This window comes from Sceloporus occidentalis, unplaced genomic scaffold (genome assembly GCF_023333645.1).
Source record: "Sceloporus occidentalis isolate IW3139 unplaced genomic scaffold, rSceOcc1.0.p SCAF_6, whole genome shotgun sequence".
NCBI classification, from domain to species: domain Eukaryota; kingdom Metazoa; phylum Chordata; class Lepidosauria; order Squamata; family Phrynosomatidae; genus Sceloporus; species Sceloporus occidentalis.
This window is the reverse complement of record NW_028316986.1, coordinates 60,657,391-60,675,799: the sequence shown is the minus strand read 5'-3', so window position 1 is coordinate 60,675,799 and position 18,409 is coordinate 60,657,391. Positions and strand designations below refer to the sequence as shown.

General features: G+C 42.0%; 1 protein-coding gene across 5 annotated transcripts in view; it reads left to right on the top strand.

Moving 5' to 3' along the window:
* CATSPERE (catsper channel auxiliary subunit epsilon) overlaps positions 1-18,409 on the top strand; it is a 116,514-nt gene that overhangs the window by 73,593 nt on the left and 24,512 nt on the right. For all 5 annotated transcript variants that reach the window (XM_089529805.1, XM_089529806.1, XM_089529804.1 and 2 more), the window contains 4 exons: positions 8,007-8,446; positions 11,285-11,343; positions 13,025-13,100; positions 16,320-16,372. In XM_089529805.1, coding sequence (XP_089385931.1) covers positions 8,007-8,446; positions 11,285-11,343; positions 13,025-13,100; positions 16,320-16,372 — 628 coding nt within the window. The remainder of the gene's footprint in view (positions 1-8,006; positions 8,447-11,284; positions 11,344-13,024; positions 13,101-16,319; positions 16,373-18,409) is intronic.

The following is an 18,409-nucleotide window of genomic DNA, read 5'->3' as shown; positions in this document are numbered from 1 at the left end:
GTTGATAACTTAAAGTACTATTTATTGAAGTACTAAACACATCAAACAATGGCCTGTTACAGACTGCCAAAATAAAACTGCTTTGGGTCTCTTTGGAGGTATGCTATTTAAATGATGCATGGGTCCTAAGAGTCCGGAGGTCGAGCCAAAGCCACACTCCATTCCTAAGCACTGGAGTGCAGCTTTGGTGCAGCTTTCAGATTCTTAGGATACATGCATCATTTAAACAGTATACCTTCAAAGAGACCCAAAGCAGCTTTATTTTGGCAGTCTGTAATAGGCCACAGTTTTGGTTCAAAGATCTTTATTGTGTGGTGTAATAAACACGTTATTTGAACCTAACTTGGTGTCATGACACTCCCTCCACCACTGACCTAAGCTTGTCAGTCTAACCCATTTGTATGATTCGCAGAGACCATGAAGAAAAAGGGCAAGTTGCTCACCTGTAACGGTATTTCTTCGAGTGGTCATCTGTGAATACATACAAATCCCACCCATCCTCCCCTCAGTGTCCTGCTCTTCATTGGCTCATTCTCATGTCGCTTATGCGGCGTAAATTATGGAACTGGGGAAAGAGTGGGAAGGCAGGGGACTTATAATGGATGGGTGGGGCTACCACCAAAAAGTTGCAAAGTTAACTTTGCCCAGTGATTCCAGAAGTTTTCCAAGCAGCACTGCACAGGCACAGTACAACCCATTTGTATGTATTCGCAGATGACCACTCAAAGAAATACCATTACAGGTGAGCAACCTGTTCTTATGTAATCATTATCCAAATTCAAAAAGATTTATTTTCTTCTTCATGGTCTCTGCGAATCACACAAATGGGTTATTCTGCACCTGCGCAGGAATGCTCAGAAACTTCTAGAATCTCTGGGCAAATGTTAGTTTGCAACCTTTTGCAACTTTTTGGCAGTAGCCCCGTCCATCCCATATATAGCTCCTAATGTTCCCCAGTTCCTTCTTTCCGCCATGTTCAACAGATTGAGGAACTTTGCTAGCTCATTTTTTCCTTGCTGTCGCCCTTTTCAAGCTTAAATCTCTGGACTTTGACCAATGGAATTGTTCTTGACCACTCTCAATGGACTAATCCTACGGACCTTGTTTGCTAACTTCAGTTCGACTACTGTATTGTTAGACCATTCTTAAAGTATGATGGCTTCCTTTAAAAGATTTTCCAAGTGCGGGGTTAAAATCCCGACCTCGGATGGATATGATAAATGTGTCCTGTGTTTGGGGGAGACCCATATTCCAAGGGATTGTCCCCATTGTAAGGCCATGACTACACAGGCCTTGAAGAACCGGAATCAAAAACTGAAGGCCTTCCTCTATGAAAAAGTCCTTCAACCCTCTCCAGCTTCTACTTCGGTTTCTCACCAAGAGCCTTCCATGAGTTGCTCAAAAAGAAAAATCCCTCAGATCAGGGAAAAAGCATGGCAAGGAGACTATAAAATCATCCAAAAGGAAGCATAGAGACAAGTGGGACAAATCCTCCAAAACCGCTGCTCTTACCAAACAGGAGCACACTAGATGGGCTACATCTGCTTCTACTATAGCAAAATCCCGTCATAAGGGCCCTTTGAGCACTGTCTCGGCCCCTCTGCCAGACTCCATCTCCACTGCCACCTTGACTACTCCAACTATTTTGGCCTCTGTCCCGACCCATTTGGAGCCAAGGGTCCTTTTGTTGAGTCATCTTACACTTAAAGATGACGACTTACAGATTGTCCGTCTTGATCAGAGCTCTAAATTGGAGGGAGAGATCCGAGAGCCTGAGCCACCAATCCTATGGAAGCCGACGAGGCCCAGTTGGATGAACAGCCCAACCGTGATCTTTTTGATCTCTACCCAGACCTCATCTACGACCATCAAACTAGACAATACTTCTTGCCTGTTGACATCACGCATCTCCGTCGTAACCTGCCAGGCCTGACCAGAATGATGCCTCCATCTCAGACGCAGAGGAATACCATCCCGATTCAATCTGAGGACTCTCACTAGAGACGTTTAACTCCTCCAAAAGCCTACCGTACCTCATTTTGAAGGCTCTCCGCACCAAAGCCGCATGAGGTCTCGCTCTCAGTCCCGATCTCATTCTCCTACACCTAAATACAGTGGTACCCCGGGTTACGAAATTAATCCGTTCCGCGGAGCCCTTCGTAACCCGAAAGATTTCGCAACCCGAAAAAGCCATAGGCGCTAGCGCTAAAAGCCGCGATTTCGTGCGAAATAGCGCCGAAAAGCACCAAAAATTTTTTTTCGTAAGCCGAAAAAAAAACGTAACCCGGAACAGTTTTTTCCTATGGGATTTTTTCGTATCCCGGGAATTTCGTAAGGCGGTGCTTTCGTATCCCGGGGTACCACTGTACAAGGATTTTAGGTCTACATCTCCTCAAAGGTTTGGTGAGCCTGATGCCCCCTCTCTCATGGATAATGTCAGATCTTTCTCAGACAGAATCATCCAGCTGGCATCTGCTTTGGAATTGGAGGTCGCGCTTGACCCAATAGAGCAAAGGATCCATCGCTGCACTCCAGCTCCCCCCCCCCCCCAACTATAGGCTACCTACCATCCCAAGAGAAAATTGCTAAGAGTTCATGGAACACCCCGGCCATGATTGCGTCTGCTTCACACAAGATAGAAAATCTCTATCGAGTCACACCATCCGGACTGGCTTGGCTTTTCCAACATCGAAAGCCAAATTCAGCTATTGTTGAAGGGTCCCAGATAGCCTTCACGCCTGGTACATCTTCTTCTCCTGTGGACAAAGAGAACAAGAAGATAGATGGTTTGGCAAAAGAATTCTATGCCTCAGTGGTCTTGGATATGAAAATTGCCAATTATGCTGGATGCCTGGGGGCCTATATACAGCTTTTAATGGAAAAGCTGAAACAGGCTATCAACGAATTTCCTGAGGACAGGAGAAGGTTAGCCTCTGCCCTCTGCAACAAAGTCCACTTAGTGGGTGGGCAGCAAATCATTTCGGCCAGGCACTCCACTGATTGTGCATTAAAGATTTTGTCAGGATCCACTCCCCTCAGATGCTATGCGTGGCTTCACTCCTCTGACCTGGCTCCACAGGCCAATTCTGCCATAGAAGACATGCCTTTCGACAACTCTGGGTTGTTTAATCAAGAGACTGACGAAAATCTTAACTTCCTCTATAGAATGAAAACAGCGTCAAGGAAACATGGCATGTCTTCACCCTCATGGTCGCCTCATCTGAGATACAGATCGCAACACCCTTGGTTTCCACCACACCAGCAATGTCCATATCAGCAACAATATCAGCATCAATATCAAGCACAGGACAGGCCTACTCAGCGTCAGCCTTCCCAGTCTTCTTCTGCCTCATCCGATCACTGACAGCCTTCTCAGCCTAGATACCAGCAAGGCTATAAGAAGAAGGAAACCCAAGGCAAGAAAAGATATTGAAGTGTTGCCGCGCACTCCGTCACTACCTTTGGTGATAGGTTAAAGCCATACTTTAACACCTGGGCCTTTATCACCTCCGACTCTTGGGTCTTAGACATTGTTTGTAGGGGTTATGCCCTCGAGTTTGAAGAGCTCCCGCCCACCAGAGCTATCCTTTCTCTTACCTCCACCAAAAGGGGATCACAGTCTTCCCTTACCTAGACGATTGGCTCTTCACGGCTCCATCCCGAGAGACATTGCTCCAGGACGTCCAATTCACCCTGTCCCTCTTGGAATCTCTTGGTCTCAAGATCAGGTTCCAATCCCTTTGCTCAGCAGTCCAAGCATGCCTTCCATGAAGGCGCATACAAGCTCATCTTATTCAAATAGCTATGGGACATCTGGCCTCAACCACCTTTGTCACCCATGGGCAAGATTCCATTTGAGAACGTTCCAATCCTGGTTTCTTTCGGCGTTCAATCCTGTATGGGATGGACAATGTTAGAAAGCCAGCTTCACGTCAAAGCTTTAGAGATGCTGGCAGTGGAAAAAGCACTCAGAGCCTTTCAATCATTCCTCTCCGACAAGGTAGTACTCTTACTGACGGACAACACCACTGTCATGTACTACCTCAACAAACAAGGCAGCACAAAGTCTCAGACCCTGCTCGACATTACACTCAGAATCTGGGATTGGTGCATCAACCACAAGATCCTTGTCCAGTGCATACATCTTCCAGGAGAAGAAAACGAACTGGTAGATCAACTTAGCAGATCTCCCAATCCGTGCCACAAATGGCGCCTCCATCCAGACACGGTCGCCCTTCTCTCAACTGTGGGGACAGCCAATGATCAACATCTTTGCCTCACCTCTCAACACACAATGTGCAAGGTTCTGCTCTCGGACCCGTGCTCCAGGCTCGCTAGGAGATGCCTTCCAGTTCAAGTGGTCAGAAGGGCTGATTTATGTGTTTCCTCCCTTTCCACTCATCACGAGGGTAGTGGCAAAGATGACATTGGACCATTCCGATGTGATTCTCATCACCCCGTGGTGGCCGAGGCAACCCTGGTTCGATCCTCTACTTCATCTCTTCCCAAAGGACTTACCTTCAGCTGGAGTTCCATCCTGACCTCCTGCCTCTGCATGGGGACCTTGTTCTCCATCCTGGCATGGACACCCTCCCATTGGTGGCATGGAGGATTTCTCCTTGATGTCTTTACCAGATCCTATCAAAGACGTTATCTTGGCATCGCAGAAGCCTTCAACACAGACATCTTACCAATACAAATGGGACAAATTCTTGCCTTTCTTCTCAACAGAAACATTCCTCCATCCCGAGCATCAGTCCCGACAGTCTTGGAGTTCCTAATGTCCCTAGCAGACGCTGGACTCTGTTTGACTTCCATCAAGTGCTACCTATCAGCCATCTGTTCCTATTTCGAGGGTAGACATTCCCTTTTCAAAGACCCTTTGATAAAGAGATTCCTCAGAGGATTCAACAATCTCCATCCTCCATCCTCGGTACCGACACTGGCATGGAGTTTAGACCTTGTGCTTTCCTGCTTGGCATCCAAGCCATTTGAACCCATGGCCACTACAGACATGAGATTGCTCGCCTGGAAAACAGCTTTCCTTGTGGCCATCACATCTGCTCACCAGGCAAGTGAACTCTGTGCCTTATGGGTGGACCAACCTTACCTTCGGTTTCACAAGGACAAAGTGGTCCTCTGTACCGATATTACCTTTCTGCCAAAGGTGGTGTCGGCCTTTCACATGAACCAGGACATTGTGTTGCCGACCCTGGCTCTGAACTTGACCACCGACATTGAGCGCCATCTTCATGCTTTGGACATTCTGAAGGCATTGGCCTTCTATCTGGACAGAACCTTGGGTTCGAGGTGTTTCGAGTGGTTGTTTGTGTGCTACTCAGAGGCCAAAAAGGGACTATCTATGACCGTGCAGAGGTTTTCTAAATGGGTGGCCAGTACCATCCACCTCTGCTATGAACTGTCTGGTAGACCTCTTCCAGTTTGGGTTTAGGCCCATGCAATGCGGGTGATAGTTGCATCCTCCGCTTTTTTGACTCGGGTTTCCTTGGAGGGTGTCTGCAAAGCTGCTGTCTGGTCCCAGCCATTGACTTTCATCAAACATTACAGGCTGGACACCAGAGCCAGACAAGACACAGCTTTTGGGAGGGCAGTGTTGCTTTCTGGTCTACATTGACTAAGTCAGGGGTAGGCAACCTTTTTGAGCCGGGAGCCGGGTTGCTGTCCCTCAGACAACTGGGGGGGCCGAAGCCAAAAAACAAATAATTAAATAATTTTTTAAAAAATTAAATAAATAAATAAACTGGGACAAATGTAGGACAAAATTTTCAAATGGTGGACACTTTTTTTAAAAAAGTGGAGGACAAGTGAAAAAATTTGCTGATTTTTTAAAAAATGTTAATATAAATGCATGTTTCTGAGGCTTCTATAGACAATTGCCCCTGTGCGCGAGAGGCCAAAGGTCCCGGCGGCAATCGGCGGCAGGACCCGGCTGGGGCCGGTCCCAAGGCCTCACCGGGCCACATCCGGCCCGCGGGCCGCAGGTTGCCTACCCCTGGACTAAGTTTTCCTTCATTTTCATCTGAATGCATGCATTGTTTCTTACTATTCATTTGGAGTGAATTTGACAATTCAATTGCACAGTTTTGGTTGATTAACCTATGCACTGCATATGGTTCATTTGCACTTCATTATAGAGTTTGACAATAACAATCACAAGTGCACTTTGATATTCATGACTTTATTGTGGTTAATAAAGTCATTTGTTTGAACTTTACAAACCTGTGTCATGACACTCCCTCCTCCACTGACCTAAGCTTGTCAGTCTAACCCATTTGTGTGATTTGCAGAGACCACGAAGAAGAACAAGTTGCTTACCAGTAACTGTATTTCTTTGAGTGGTCACCTGCGAATTCACACAAATCCCGCCCATCCTCCCCTCAGTATCCTGCTCACTTTGCTAGCTTTACTGTCACACTTTGCGCGGCGTACTCAGAAGTGGGGAAGAGTGGGACCGTTGGGGGCTATATATGGTATGGGCGGAGCTACTGCAAAAAGTTGCAAAAGGTTGGAAACTAACTTTTGCCCAGAGATTCTAGAAGTTTCCAAGCATTCCTGCACAGGCGCAGAATAACCCATTTGTGTGAATTTGTAGATGACCACTTGAAGAAATACCATTACAGGTGAGCAAACTCTCTTTAGTGAATTCAGTTTTTACATATGTGTACATATGTCATCTCATGGTCTTACCCTCTCCCTCCTTTCTATTCTTTCTTGCAACCCAATGTCTTCCCCCATCTCCAGTATCCATCTCTCTCTTTGTTTTGATAGAGAGTATTTAAATGTATGATTCTGTGCTTGTGGCTCAAAGTCTTCCTGATTCTATCATGTATTTTACCCTTTTCTTAAACTTACCTTACTCCCAAGAGACTTGAACACCTTTTACAAGGCTCCTGTTTTAAACTGTCTGGAGCCCAAAACAGGAGGGTGGACTGGGAATACATTTCATCATTATGTTGAAAGTCTCACTTCTTCTCTGCACTGTATGTACTCATCTTTAAGTCTAAATTCTTTTTGCCAAAAAATTGACCCCAAAATCCCAGGTTGACTTATTTACGAGTGAGTATGGTAATGTGATAGCAGCCAGTTAAGGGTGAAACAAAAAACCTCAGTTAGAGTCCCTCTTGCTGTGTGCGCACATACACACACTGAAGGAGCCTCCAAGTTTTACCCTCAATTTATCCATGCATCATGGCAAAATCCATAATTTTGGCCCCAAAACCTGTCCTCTACTTATACATGAGGTCGATGTAGTCAAGTATATACAGTAATACTGAACTTGGTGGTCTTGTTGATGAATTATCTCCAGACAAGATAGTGGGATTTGTCAGCCCAGTGGACAAGTGGAATAGATAGTTGTAAGGATGAAATGGTGGTGGTGGTGGGGAATTATAAAGATGGCTTGTGGTCTGGGCAGGGAAGGCAACTACCACTCCCTCCCCCACCCTGCTCAGACTGTGGGACACTAGTAGAATTACATATACTTCCCTACAATACTTGAAGTAAAATAAAGGATATAAAGGAAATAAATAACTACAGATGAACACTCATGCTTGAAGTAAGAACTACTTGTAAGAGACTTACAATTCAGTCCTGTGTCTGTTCCACTGTGTTTATTGGGGCTAACTCTCTTGTTAGTATATTTAGCATTGCAGACTCAGAAAAGTGAAACTTTATATATACAGTGCGCCCATGTCATACACAGACGCACTATATGCGGCTTTCAGCATATGTTGAAAGCTGTGCGGGAGCGCGCGGGGCACAAGAGGTGACACATCCCATTGGAAGTAATGGGCCGTGCGCTGCCGTGCCATCGCACCATGCACGAGCCCCATTACTTTCAATGGGGCTCAAACATACGCATTTTTTTACGGGGGAGGTCCGGAACAGATCCCCCAAGTAAAAAAAGGGCACACTGTAATAAATTTTAAATACCCAAGACACAAAAGCTAGAAAGTGATGTGAGTTTTTCTTTTTTCTTTTTGCAGATTATAGTGGAAACACCTTGGTAAAACTGAACAATAATGCATTGTATTTCTTCAAATTTGAAATGAAAGAGGTTGTGAAGCTTGCTGCATGGGAAAATAGAGCCAGTCATTTTGTTTTTTATTGGAAACCTTCTGGTGACATGTACTTGCTCAAAATTGATGGTGGGACTATAGACCGTCAGACCTATCCATTGAGATTGGAAGTATTTAGTGCTGCCTGGAAATTAGGGGAAGTTTGTCCATACATATCATTTGAACATAATATGAAGCAAAATATTTATTATCTAGATATGGGGGAAAAGATAGCCTTCTGGACTCAGATAGTCTTTCTGGAAAATCTGGGCTTATCTGTAAATATTGAAATCTTCAATTCACATTTGCTGAAGCAAAATACCTACCTTCACTATGAAATAGCTCGTGGAATCTGCACTAAAAATCAGGTGAGATGTTCCTGAAACCAATAAAAATATCATTACTTTAGAGATTATCACACAAGGGCTATCTACACTTTAATAGATCTAACATTATTTAGCAAGAATGATACAATGGCAAAATTGCAACACTTATTTTCACATGGTGTTGCATTAATGATTCACGAACAGTAAAATAGTGCTTTTACATTCTGCACGTTGATAGGAGGGGTTGTGATCAGAGAGAAAAAAATGGATAATCTCTCACAGCTAAGGAACTCTCCTATGACTTACAAGTGTGACACAGGAAGTGATTTTGCCAAACAGCACACTGGGGGATTCAGCTTATTTCCAGAGATTTAATGACAGAATCTCAATGGAGCTATTGAAATGTGATTGCCTTTCACATGTTTGTGATAGCTCTAATGAAGCCCTATTGGCAAGACATTAATGCTTTTTTATTGTTAATGAGAAGTTGCACTAGCATGACGCTTTGATGACAAGACAAGTACAGTATGCTTGAAATTGCCGTGTGAACATCTTCCTGTGATCATGCAAACATGAGAGCATAGTGCCTTTCTCCCATTTCTTATCCCCGTGTGATAATCTCCTCTGTTTTATTGTCCTTATATGGTTGAAGTTGAGTCTGTAAGCCATATGATCTGAATTTATATGGTAGAAGCTGAGTATATAGCTGTTTCCACGTTAGCCCCTTCCTTTTAGGATTGCCAGAATAACTGTATAGTAAGGAAGAACAAATAGATCTACCTTATTCAACATATTGAAAATATAATGAGTGTTTATGGAATTTATTTAGTTCAGCTTCTCAGAATTTTGTTCAATATCTTGTCCCAGAAATCTTTATCTTTTATTTGTCATAGATCTTTTTCATCTTTCAGATAACATTGGGGTTCAACAGACCGCCCCAAAAGGACAGGCTGGAGCTGCCCATTTTTGCTCTTGAGGGAGCCTGCAGCAACCAAATCGCACGGGCTCCCTCCGCACCAAAAAGAACCTGATAAAAGCAGGTTCTTCTTGGTGCATGCAGCTGCCGCCATGAGTGTGCCATTGGCGCAATGTAGCGTGTCAATGATGCAAGCATGGCGCCGCAACATGCAGATGTCATCATGGTGGCTCCCATGTGGATGGGAGGCCGCCATGATGGCACTGCTGCTGTGCCCTAATGTTCGGGAACGTGCAGTTGCCCCATTCTCCCAAACCCTAATTTTGGCTCCAGGTCATCACAAAGCGGTGGTCTGTTCCAGGCCATTGTTTTTAAATAATGGTGTTCCAACCTAAACTGGTAAAACACTGCTATGAACTACTGTGGTTTTAATTAAGCTTTCCTCTTTGCAGGGTGTGTCTTTTTAAAGAGGATTCCTTTCAGTGCTTTTGTTTTCTGCCAGGAGAATTAAATTGGTAGGGTATTTCAGTTACTATACTCCCCCACTTCATAACAGAATAGCGCTCCTTCAGAATAGTTTTTTAAAAAATAATAAAAGGAAAATAGTTCCCTCCTAGACCACAGAAGCTGAGTACTAATCCCATAGCTATGTTAAGCAGGAAATATTGGTTTTATAATATTACAAAGAAAAAGTTTTTTGAACAGAATTGAATGGCTTTTAATTCTATAGATTGTATAATTATTTTTAAAGAACATGCATACATTTATTCTGATGTTTTTGTATGTTTGTAATTTGTTCTGATTTCAGTCATTTGTAAACAGTCTTGGTGAGCCAGTGTGGTGTGGGCACTGGTCAATTACTTTGCAGACCAGGGTTCAAATTCCCACTTGGCCATGGAAACCTACTGGGTGACCTTGGGCAAGTCACATTCTCTCAGTCTCAGAAGTAGGCAAACATAAATCCCCTCTGTAACAAAGATTAAAGAACCCTCATTTGAGAGAGAACTTGCTGTACTGAAATTCATTCCTGTGTGTGAGAGGAAGTTTGCTATGCAACTAAGATTCTTCACAGACTTTCTTCTGGGCATCTTGTCCGCATACATAAACTCTGCTTGTGTTCACTTCTACAAGAGTTATGAACCCAGCACGCGCCTTGACAAGAAGTCCCACCGGAAGTTCTGCCTGGAGGTCCTGCCTCCAGACACCACTGCTCTATGTCTCAGTTTTAGGGGTGAAAGAGACTGCCCCTGAGAGGACCAGGTTGGGGCCACAGCAACCAGACACCGCAGCCCCAATCCAGCTTTTTGCCAGCCTAAAAAGAAGCAGCAAATTGCCATTCCTTTTTGGGCCAGCAAAAAGCCAGCTCTATCCTCTATGCCACAGCTTTATGGAGCTCCTGCAGCATGCAGAGTGTAAATGCTGCACCATCAGAGCACTGTGAAGCTGGACCACATGTGAAGCTGTTGGCATTGGGGGGTATTAGGGCGTCTGTCATGCAAACGCCATGCCCCCTAAGCCGTCGGAAAGCAGGCATTTTGAGCTAGTCTGTTTCAGCTCTTAGTTAATTCTGTTTTACATATTGTTTAAATATTTTCAGGCTGCAAATTACCTTGAGACTTCACCTTAAAGGTAATCTAAAAATATTTTTTTTAGATTACCTTTAAATTATTTAAATAAGCAATAATAACAATAATTTAAATAAGGGATAATACTGGACCTGTTTGTTGGGAAAGGAATTTTGAGGGTGAAGGGTTTGCATAGACTATATATGCATATATTTTTAAATCCCTGTAATCCTACAGTTTAATTTTTTAAATTATTAAACTGGCCTATTAAAAAGTTTTTACCTGCACTAAATCTAGCAAAACAGGAGTGTTTTCCTTTACTTTTTCCTAGGCAGCAAATGTTTTATCAAAAAAGTCTATTCTATCTTACTAATTTTTCTTCTCTGTTCTGCTTCATAGACAGTCACATTTTATCATGATGCGGATTACTCAGTAGCATTTGATTATGAAACTGTAGTGTAAGTATAATGAGAGTCAAATTGGCTGTGAAATGGTTCAGTAACCAGGGGTCAAAATTAAATTTGGACTAAGAGATTTTTTGGAGAAGGTTTTTTTTACAGCAGCTCTACAAGTTGCCACTACTCATAGAAATTATTTTTAAATGTGACCTGATACCAAGTCCCATTGATATTATACAATCTACTCCAAGCATGAATGCATCATATGAACTCAATTCTGAAATTGTCAGTTGTTAGAATGGGGCACTGAATTATTTTCTTCTGGTCTTACCCCCCCTTTCTTGGACACAGAACTCTGATGGAATACTATTTCTTTCTTTATAATATTTATAAACTGTTTTGTGCCAAGAATAATCCTGAGCAGTCAACAATATAAACCAACAAAATATAACTATTTTAGCAACTGATTAACAGTGACTGGGCTATAAATCAGAGGAAATTATTTGTATATGTGTTGGTGAATTCTTATCAGATACTTATTTGTACCACTTTACCACAAGCAGAAAAACAAAAATCCATAAAATTCTAGAGTACACGCACCACTTGTGAAAACTACTGAAGTTTTGAAATGAATTCACTCATATTTTCAGTGGTTATTATGGAGGAAAAAACATGCTAATGAATGCAGCACTGGTGAGAAGTGTTTGTCGAATATTTCAAAGTTTATAATTGTAGGTACGTGATATGGTAAAATGTCATTCTGTGAGCGAGGATGGAATAAAAAGATAAGGAGAGGGATTACTTGACTTTATTGTTGAGAACTCCAATGAGACACTATCATTGGAAGGCAGAATGGACAGTATTCAGAAAGGCAGCTTGTAAATACAGAAATAAATAAAAATTAGAAGGGGTCAAGTCTGATAGCATCTAGTAACCTTTACACATATATTGATATGAAATGGGGCAAAACCTAGAATTTTCATTTAGATATGTGTCTAAGAATATGTTTGAATATAAAAATATGCAAGGGACTGTATACTAATTGAATCAGTTTAATTTACATAGATGTTTCTTTACTAAGTTTCTATTGATTCAGTGTGGATCTATTCTAGTTGGTGTAAGAATTATTTGGGCCAATAACACCATCAGTTATGTATGTTTGCAAGCACTTTTAAACATTTTAGAAATTCCAGCTGCAGAATTGCTATGCATGTGAATTTTCAGGTTTCCCATCTACATTCTAAGTGAATTATTAACCTTTATTTATAAAGCGCTGTAAATTTACACAGCGCTGTACATACAATCTTTTTAATTGGACAGTTCCCTGCCCTCAGGCTTACAATCTAAAAAGACACGACACAGAAGGAGAAGGGAGTGGTGGAGGGGAAGGGGCCTTTCTAGTAAGATAATACATATAAAATACATAGCAATACAGGAAATGATTCAATAAAACAGACAACAAAAGAACATCAAATAGATGATCAAATAGATGAATGAATAGATGAGTTTATTTTAAGAATCTTGGGCAATATAAACTAATGGAAATTGACTGCACTAGATAATGCTTATCATACTTTTCACAGTACGGGCACTGCATCCTCTGTAGGTACATAGATCTATTAGTATGAAGCAGGAAAAATAAGACATAGTTAATAAAAAGAAATAGTATTTGTGTTTTATTAATTTTGAAGCACATGTAAATTTCAATAACTATTTCTTATGTGGGACCATTTCCATATAGAACAACGGCACAGGGAGTTATGACAGTTGAATTTCAACCTTCTTTATCTGGAAAAACGTGTGATTCAAAAATCAAGGTATGCTTTATTGAATTGAAAATCCATCTTAATAAAATATGGGAGGAAATATAGAAAAGCATGTTCTGCATATATATTGTGTGTGTATATGTGCCTTCAAATTGCCTGCCAATTTATGGTGACACGTGTATTTAATAGGGAGTGAAGTTTTTGTGTGTCGGTTTTTTGTTTTGTTTTGGCAAAAAATACGCAGAGGTGGTTTTGCCAGTTCCTTCATCTGAAATACAGCCTACTGCACTTGGTATTTGTTTGTGGTCTCCCATCCAAGTACTAACCTGGGATAACCCTGTTTAGCTTCCAAGTTTAGAAAGGATTAATAAATTAAGACTAGTTCTCTAATAGTTTTTGGCATAGTATGACAGTGACATATTATTCTTTGATTAAAGGAGAAAATATTCATCCCCACAATTTATATTAGATATAAATTATTTTGATATTATAATTTCAGTCAGTTAGGAAGTATGGGTTAGGAAGCACAGAGTCTAATAATTAGTCCACTGAATTAGTGGTGAAGAGAAAGCTTTAAGACAGACCACTTGTAATAACACACACACATTTTACTAGAGTTGAAAATGTTCATAGCTTTACTGTTTGCAGCTGTAGGAGTCTGGTGCGGTTTAAGACACTAGATTCAATATTGCTGACCCACCTGCTGTCTGATGAATCCCACACCTCAGTTCACCTGGATTCACCAATCCACTAGGATGGCAATAAATGGATTCACCAATGGGCATCTTCCATTGTGTGTGTTTTTAGGACACCTGGAAGTGGCATGAGGGGACGGCAAGCTGGGTATGACACTAATGCAGTCATCCTCAAGATTCTGTAAGGCAGAGGTGGAAATAGTGTAGTTTATGGGCACATGCAGTGCCTCCCGCCCCAAGTCTCTGGCACTCCACAAAAAACATTTGGCAGAAGAAAAATCCTTTGTGCCTGTGCGTTGCTGTTTTGGGGGACTACTCACCTGGAACAGACACCCACTCACCCCATAGTGGTCTAAAAGGTAACTGAAAGTGACATGTTATCACTTCTAGTCAAACAAAATGACAGCTGTAAAGAAAGGGAACAGATTTATATTGCTCTAGAGAAGCCAGAAATGGGGGATTGTGACCCTCCAATATGTGGGGCTTTTCTGCTCTACAGGAGACAAACACTCAAATTTCATCTCCTCCCAAATTTGATCCACCCTATGCCAAAGCCAATCCACTAAAGTTGTCATAAGGAAAACCAGAATTGTGCACAAAGCTATTACAAACCAACACTGACCAACTGTGGAAAGGAAATTTGTCTCAACAAGACTGGCCAATTGTGCAGCCAGGCTCCAATTTATTTTCCCCAAAAAGCCACTCAGGGATGCATCAAAAGGCTTTATTTTTTTTTGTCCTAGACAACTGAATGTATGGGGTAGCCAATGTCCCAAACTTTTTTTTTAAAAAATTCAGATAATACCCAAAAGCAGTATTAGGTGAGTTCCTATAACGACATGTGTGGTTTTGTCAGGGAAACAATTTAATGCCCCAAGATCAATTTTCACATAATTTAGGGTATTTAAATACCAGGGAATTTCTTTGATTTTGTTCCATAAAGAGTATGACTACAAATAAAGCAAATTTCTTTTCACCTGTTTATATACTTTTCATTTTTGTGCTTCCATATTTGAGTAGATATGAAATTCTTCCAGATAAAATATGTTATCAGGCAAGTTAAAATTATAATATAAATAATAATAATAATAATAATTATTATTATTATTATTATTATTATTAACCTTTATTTATAAAGCACTGTAAATTTACACAGCGCTGTACATACAATCTTTTTATTTAGACGGTTCCCTGCCCTCAGACTTATAATCTAAAAAGGCACAACACAAAAGGAGAAGGGAGTGGTGGTGGGGAAGGGGATGAGGTCCAGCAGTTCTTCTCTACCTCCGAGGCCTGGACCAAGGCAGATGGACTGGAGGGAGGGCTTGGCTTCTTAATGGATGGTTAAAAGGAGGCATCCTGGGGCAGAGAGGAGCTCACACCTGGGAATACTTCTCTAAACAATATAGTCTTTAACTCAGTTTTGAAACTGGGTAGAGAAGTGATGAGGTATGCATGTGGGGAAAGAAGGTTCCAGGAATAAGGGGCAGCAAGTGAGAAGGGACGGATCTGGGAGGGGGCAGTGGCAATCCTACACTGGGACAGGAGACCTTGAGCTTCTTGTTTCTCCATGTAAGTCTACTCTTCAACACTCATTTTCTGTTTCTGTTGATGACATTTCTATTCAACCAGTCCAGCAAGCCTATAGTCTTGGTTTTATTTTTTATTCTTCTCTGTCGTGTCTCCCTCAGATCCAGACCACAGCTAAGGCATGTAGATTCTTTTTATACAATATTGCCAAAATATGACAATTTCTATCTGCCTCTACTGCCAAGATTCTGGTCCATGCCCTAGTGGTATCACAACTTGATTTCTGTAACATCCTTCTGGCTGGGCTTCCTCTTTCTCACCTCCATCCTTTAATTTCTGTCCAGCCTTCAGCTGCACGCATTATCACATCCGCCCACCGCTTTGACCATATCTCTCCTTTGTTGTTGTCCCTTCAGTGGCTCCCCCTCCCTTTCTGTATTCAGTATAAGCTCCTGTTGTTGACTTTTAAAGCCCTGCATGGGCTGGCCCCTCCTTATTTATCAGACCTTCTTTCTCCTCACCTTCCCACTTGAGCCCTCCATTCTGGTAGTCAAGGTCTGCTGTCTCAGCCCAGGATTTTCTCTGCCCTATCCCTGCTTCGTCTCTTTTCACTTGCTGCCCCTCACTCCTGGAACCTCCTTCCCCCATGAACATGGCTCATCAGTTCTTTAACTAGTTTCAAAACTGAGTTGAAGACCATCCTGTTCAGAGAAGCATTCCCAGGCATTGTGTGACTATTATTTGCTATTTGACGTTATTAATTTGTTGCCTGTTTACTGAACCCTTTCCTGTATTGTTATGTATTATTTAAATGTATTATGCTACTATTTCTTAGATTGTACACTATTTGCAGTTTTACTCGTATCTATTTTATTGGTTGTATGTACAGCACTGGGCAAATCTACAGCGCTATATAAATAAAGCATAATAATAATAGTAATAATAATATTATATTTAATCTACTGTGATGGGACTTTTTATAGAGGAATAGATGTGTGTGAGTGTGTGTGTATATATATTATTAACATTCTTTTTTTTTTCCTAGCTCACTCACTTACGTGTTGGTTGCTCACCTGAAAAAAGAATTGAAGTTACTGGGCAAGTTCAATTCCTGTTACTAATGTTTTCCCCATCTAACCACAGAAGTTAACTATAAAAGCAATAGAAATATCCCAATTGATTTGCATGCTTCAGTTTTTTGTTTCTATGAAACAGAAAAATGTAGATTTAAATTACTGTTGTGTGTTGTCGAATGGATGAGAAACACCTCCCTCCCCCCAAAAAAACATTTCCTTTGAACTTCTGGTATTATCTTTAAGTTGTATGTCTGTTTGCTCTTTCTGTGTAGTGGGCTGCTGCTATAGCAGAAAAAGCTAAGTTCAAAAAACTATTCTTGTTTTATTGGACAGATCAGGCCTTCTGCCCCAAACACTGTGCCCTGAACCAGACACAAGGGGCACCAGCTTCCATTTCTGTCCATCCAAAGTGAGGTATATGTATAAAATAAGTATAAAAATTACAGTGTCAACTGGATTGCATAGCTGTAGCTATGCAGAGGAAGACTAGGACATCAGTATCATGGCTGCACCAGAGGAATCAAGGCTTATGCCAATTATAAAAGCCAGACATTTAAGTAATCAGTCAAAGCCATGCTCTGGCTTTTGGATTCCTTGGGCCTCAGAGTGAATCTGGACCTTTCTCAGCTGATTCATTTCATATGAGCTCTCATAGATTCTTGTGCCCAGGCTGCCTTTCTTCTGAATGACAAAAATCTTGCCCTCCAGAGGTCCACTTTTCAGTGTCTTCACAGTCAATGCAGCTTTGCCAGAGATGTTCAAGTTCTGCTAGGAGTCATGGCCTCCACAACCTCTGTGACACAATTTCCAAGATGAGAACTCTGCAAACCTGGCTCCTGTCCTGCTTTGACTCTTTCATCAGTTCTTTTCACAAACTAATTACGATACCACAAAGTATACTTTGCTCCTTGCAATGGTGGTTAGAATCCCAGAATGTACAGGCTGGCATGCCATTTCCTTTAGCCCATAAGAGTGGTAACTATGGATGCCTTTCTGAAGGTGCCCACTCTGCAGACCTCTCTGTCTGGTGTCAGTGGTCCACTGATAAAAGCATCCTCCACATCAGTGTTCTTCAGATGCTCACTGTCATCAAAGCCTTTCAGGCATGCAAGCAAACTCTTCAAGGTTGGGCAGTTCAAGTAGTCCCTAACAACACCATGGTGGTCTTCCACCTGAACAAACATGGAGGGATGAAATCAGACACCCTGCTTCACCTCACTCTTCTCCTGTGGCATTGGTGCATTCCTGAATTTCACTTCAGACTTGGCACATGTGCTGTAGTGCTGCTGCACACTGGCATTCTATGTTGATCACCACATTTCACCAATCCCAGAGACTGTTCCTGTGCTATTCCACCATCAAGAAAGCTCTCCCAATTTCTATCCAAATGGTTTTCAAAGTGGTAGTCTAGCCTATGCCTTGGTCCAGAAAGATCCACCTGCTCAAGTGAAGAGTATTTTAGCCAGAGCTACAGTGGCATCTGCACCATAATATTTGTAGAGCTACTACTTGATCTCAGCCTTTTCTGCCTTTATATTCCATTAAAGACTGGATATAAGGTCCCTTCCACTAGCTGCATTTGGGAGAGCTGTTCTTTTCTCATCTGTCACATTATACTCCCACCTCTTATGGTGTACGCTTGCCAGTTTCTTAATTGTGTGAATCACAAAAACCACAAAGAAGGACAGGTTACTTAGGGGTGAAATAGACTGCCCAAAAAAGGCCACCCCAGCACCGCTCACCCTGGACTCATGGCATCCACATGCCCATAGCCCTAATCTGGCCCTTCACCAGCTTCTGAAAAGGAGCGGGGGTTTTTTCACTCCTTTTCAAGCCAGGCTCTTCTTGGTTGGACTGACTTCAGGCTGCATATGGGGCATGTCTCACCTAATGACATGCCCCCAACGCAGCACAAAGGTGGATCATTTGGCCTGTCTGTTTCAGCCCTTGTAACTTGAAGGCCAAACAGGAAGGGAGGAGGAATAGCATTATATGTCAGGGATATTCACATCTTTGAAAAGATCTATGATGTAAATACTGAAAGTCAGTTTGACAGCAT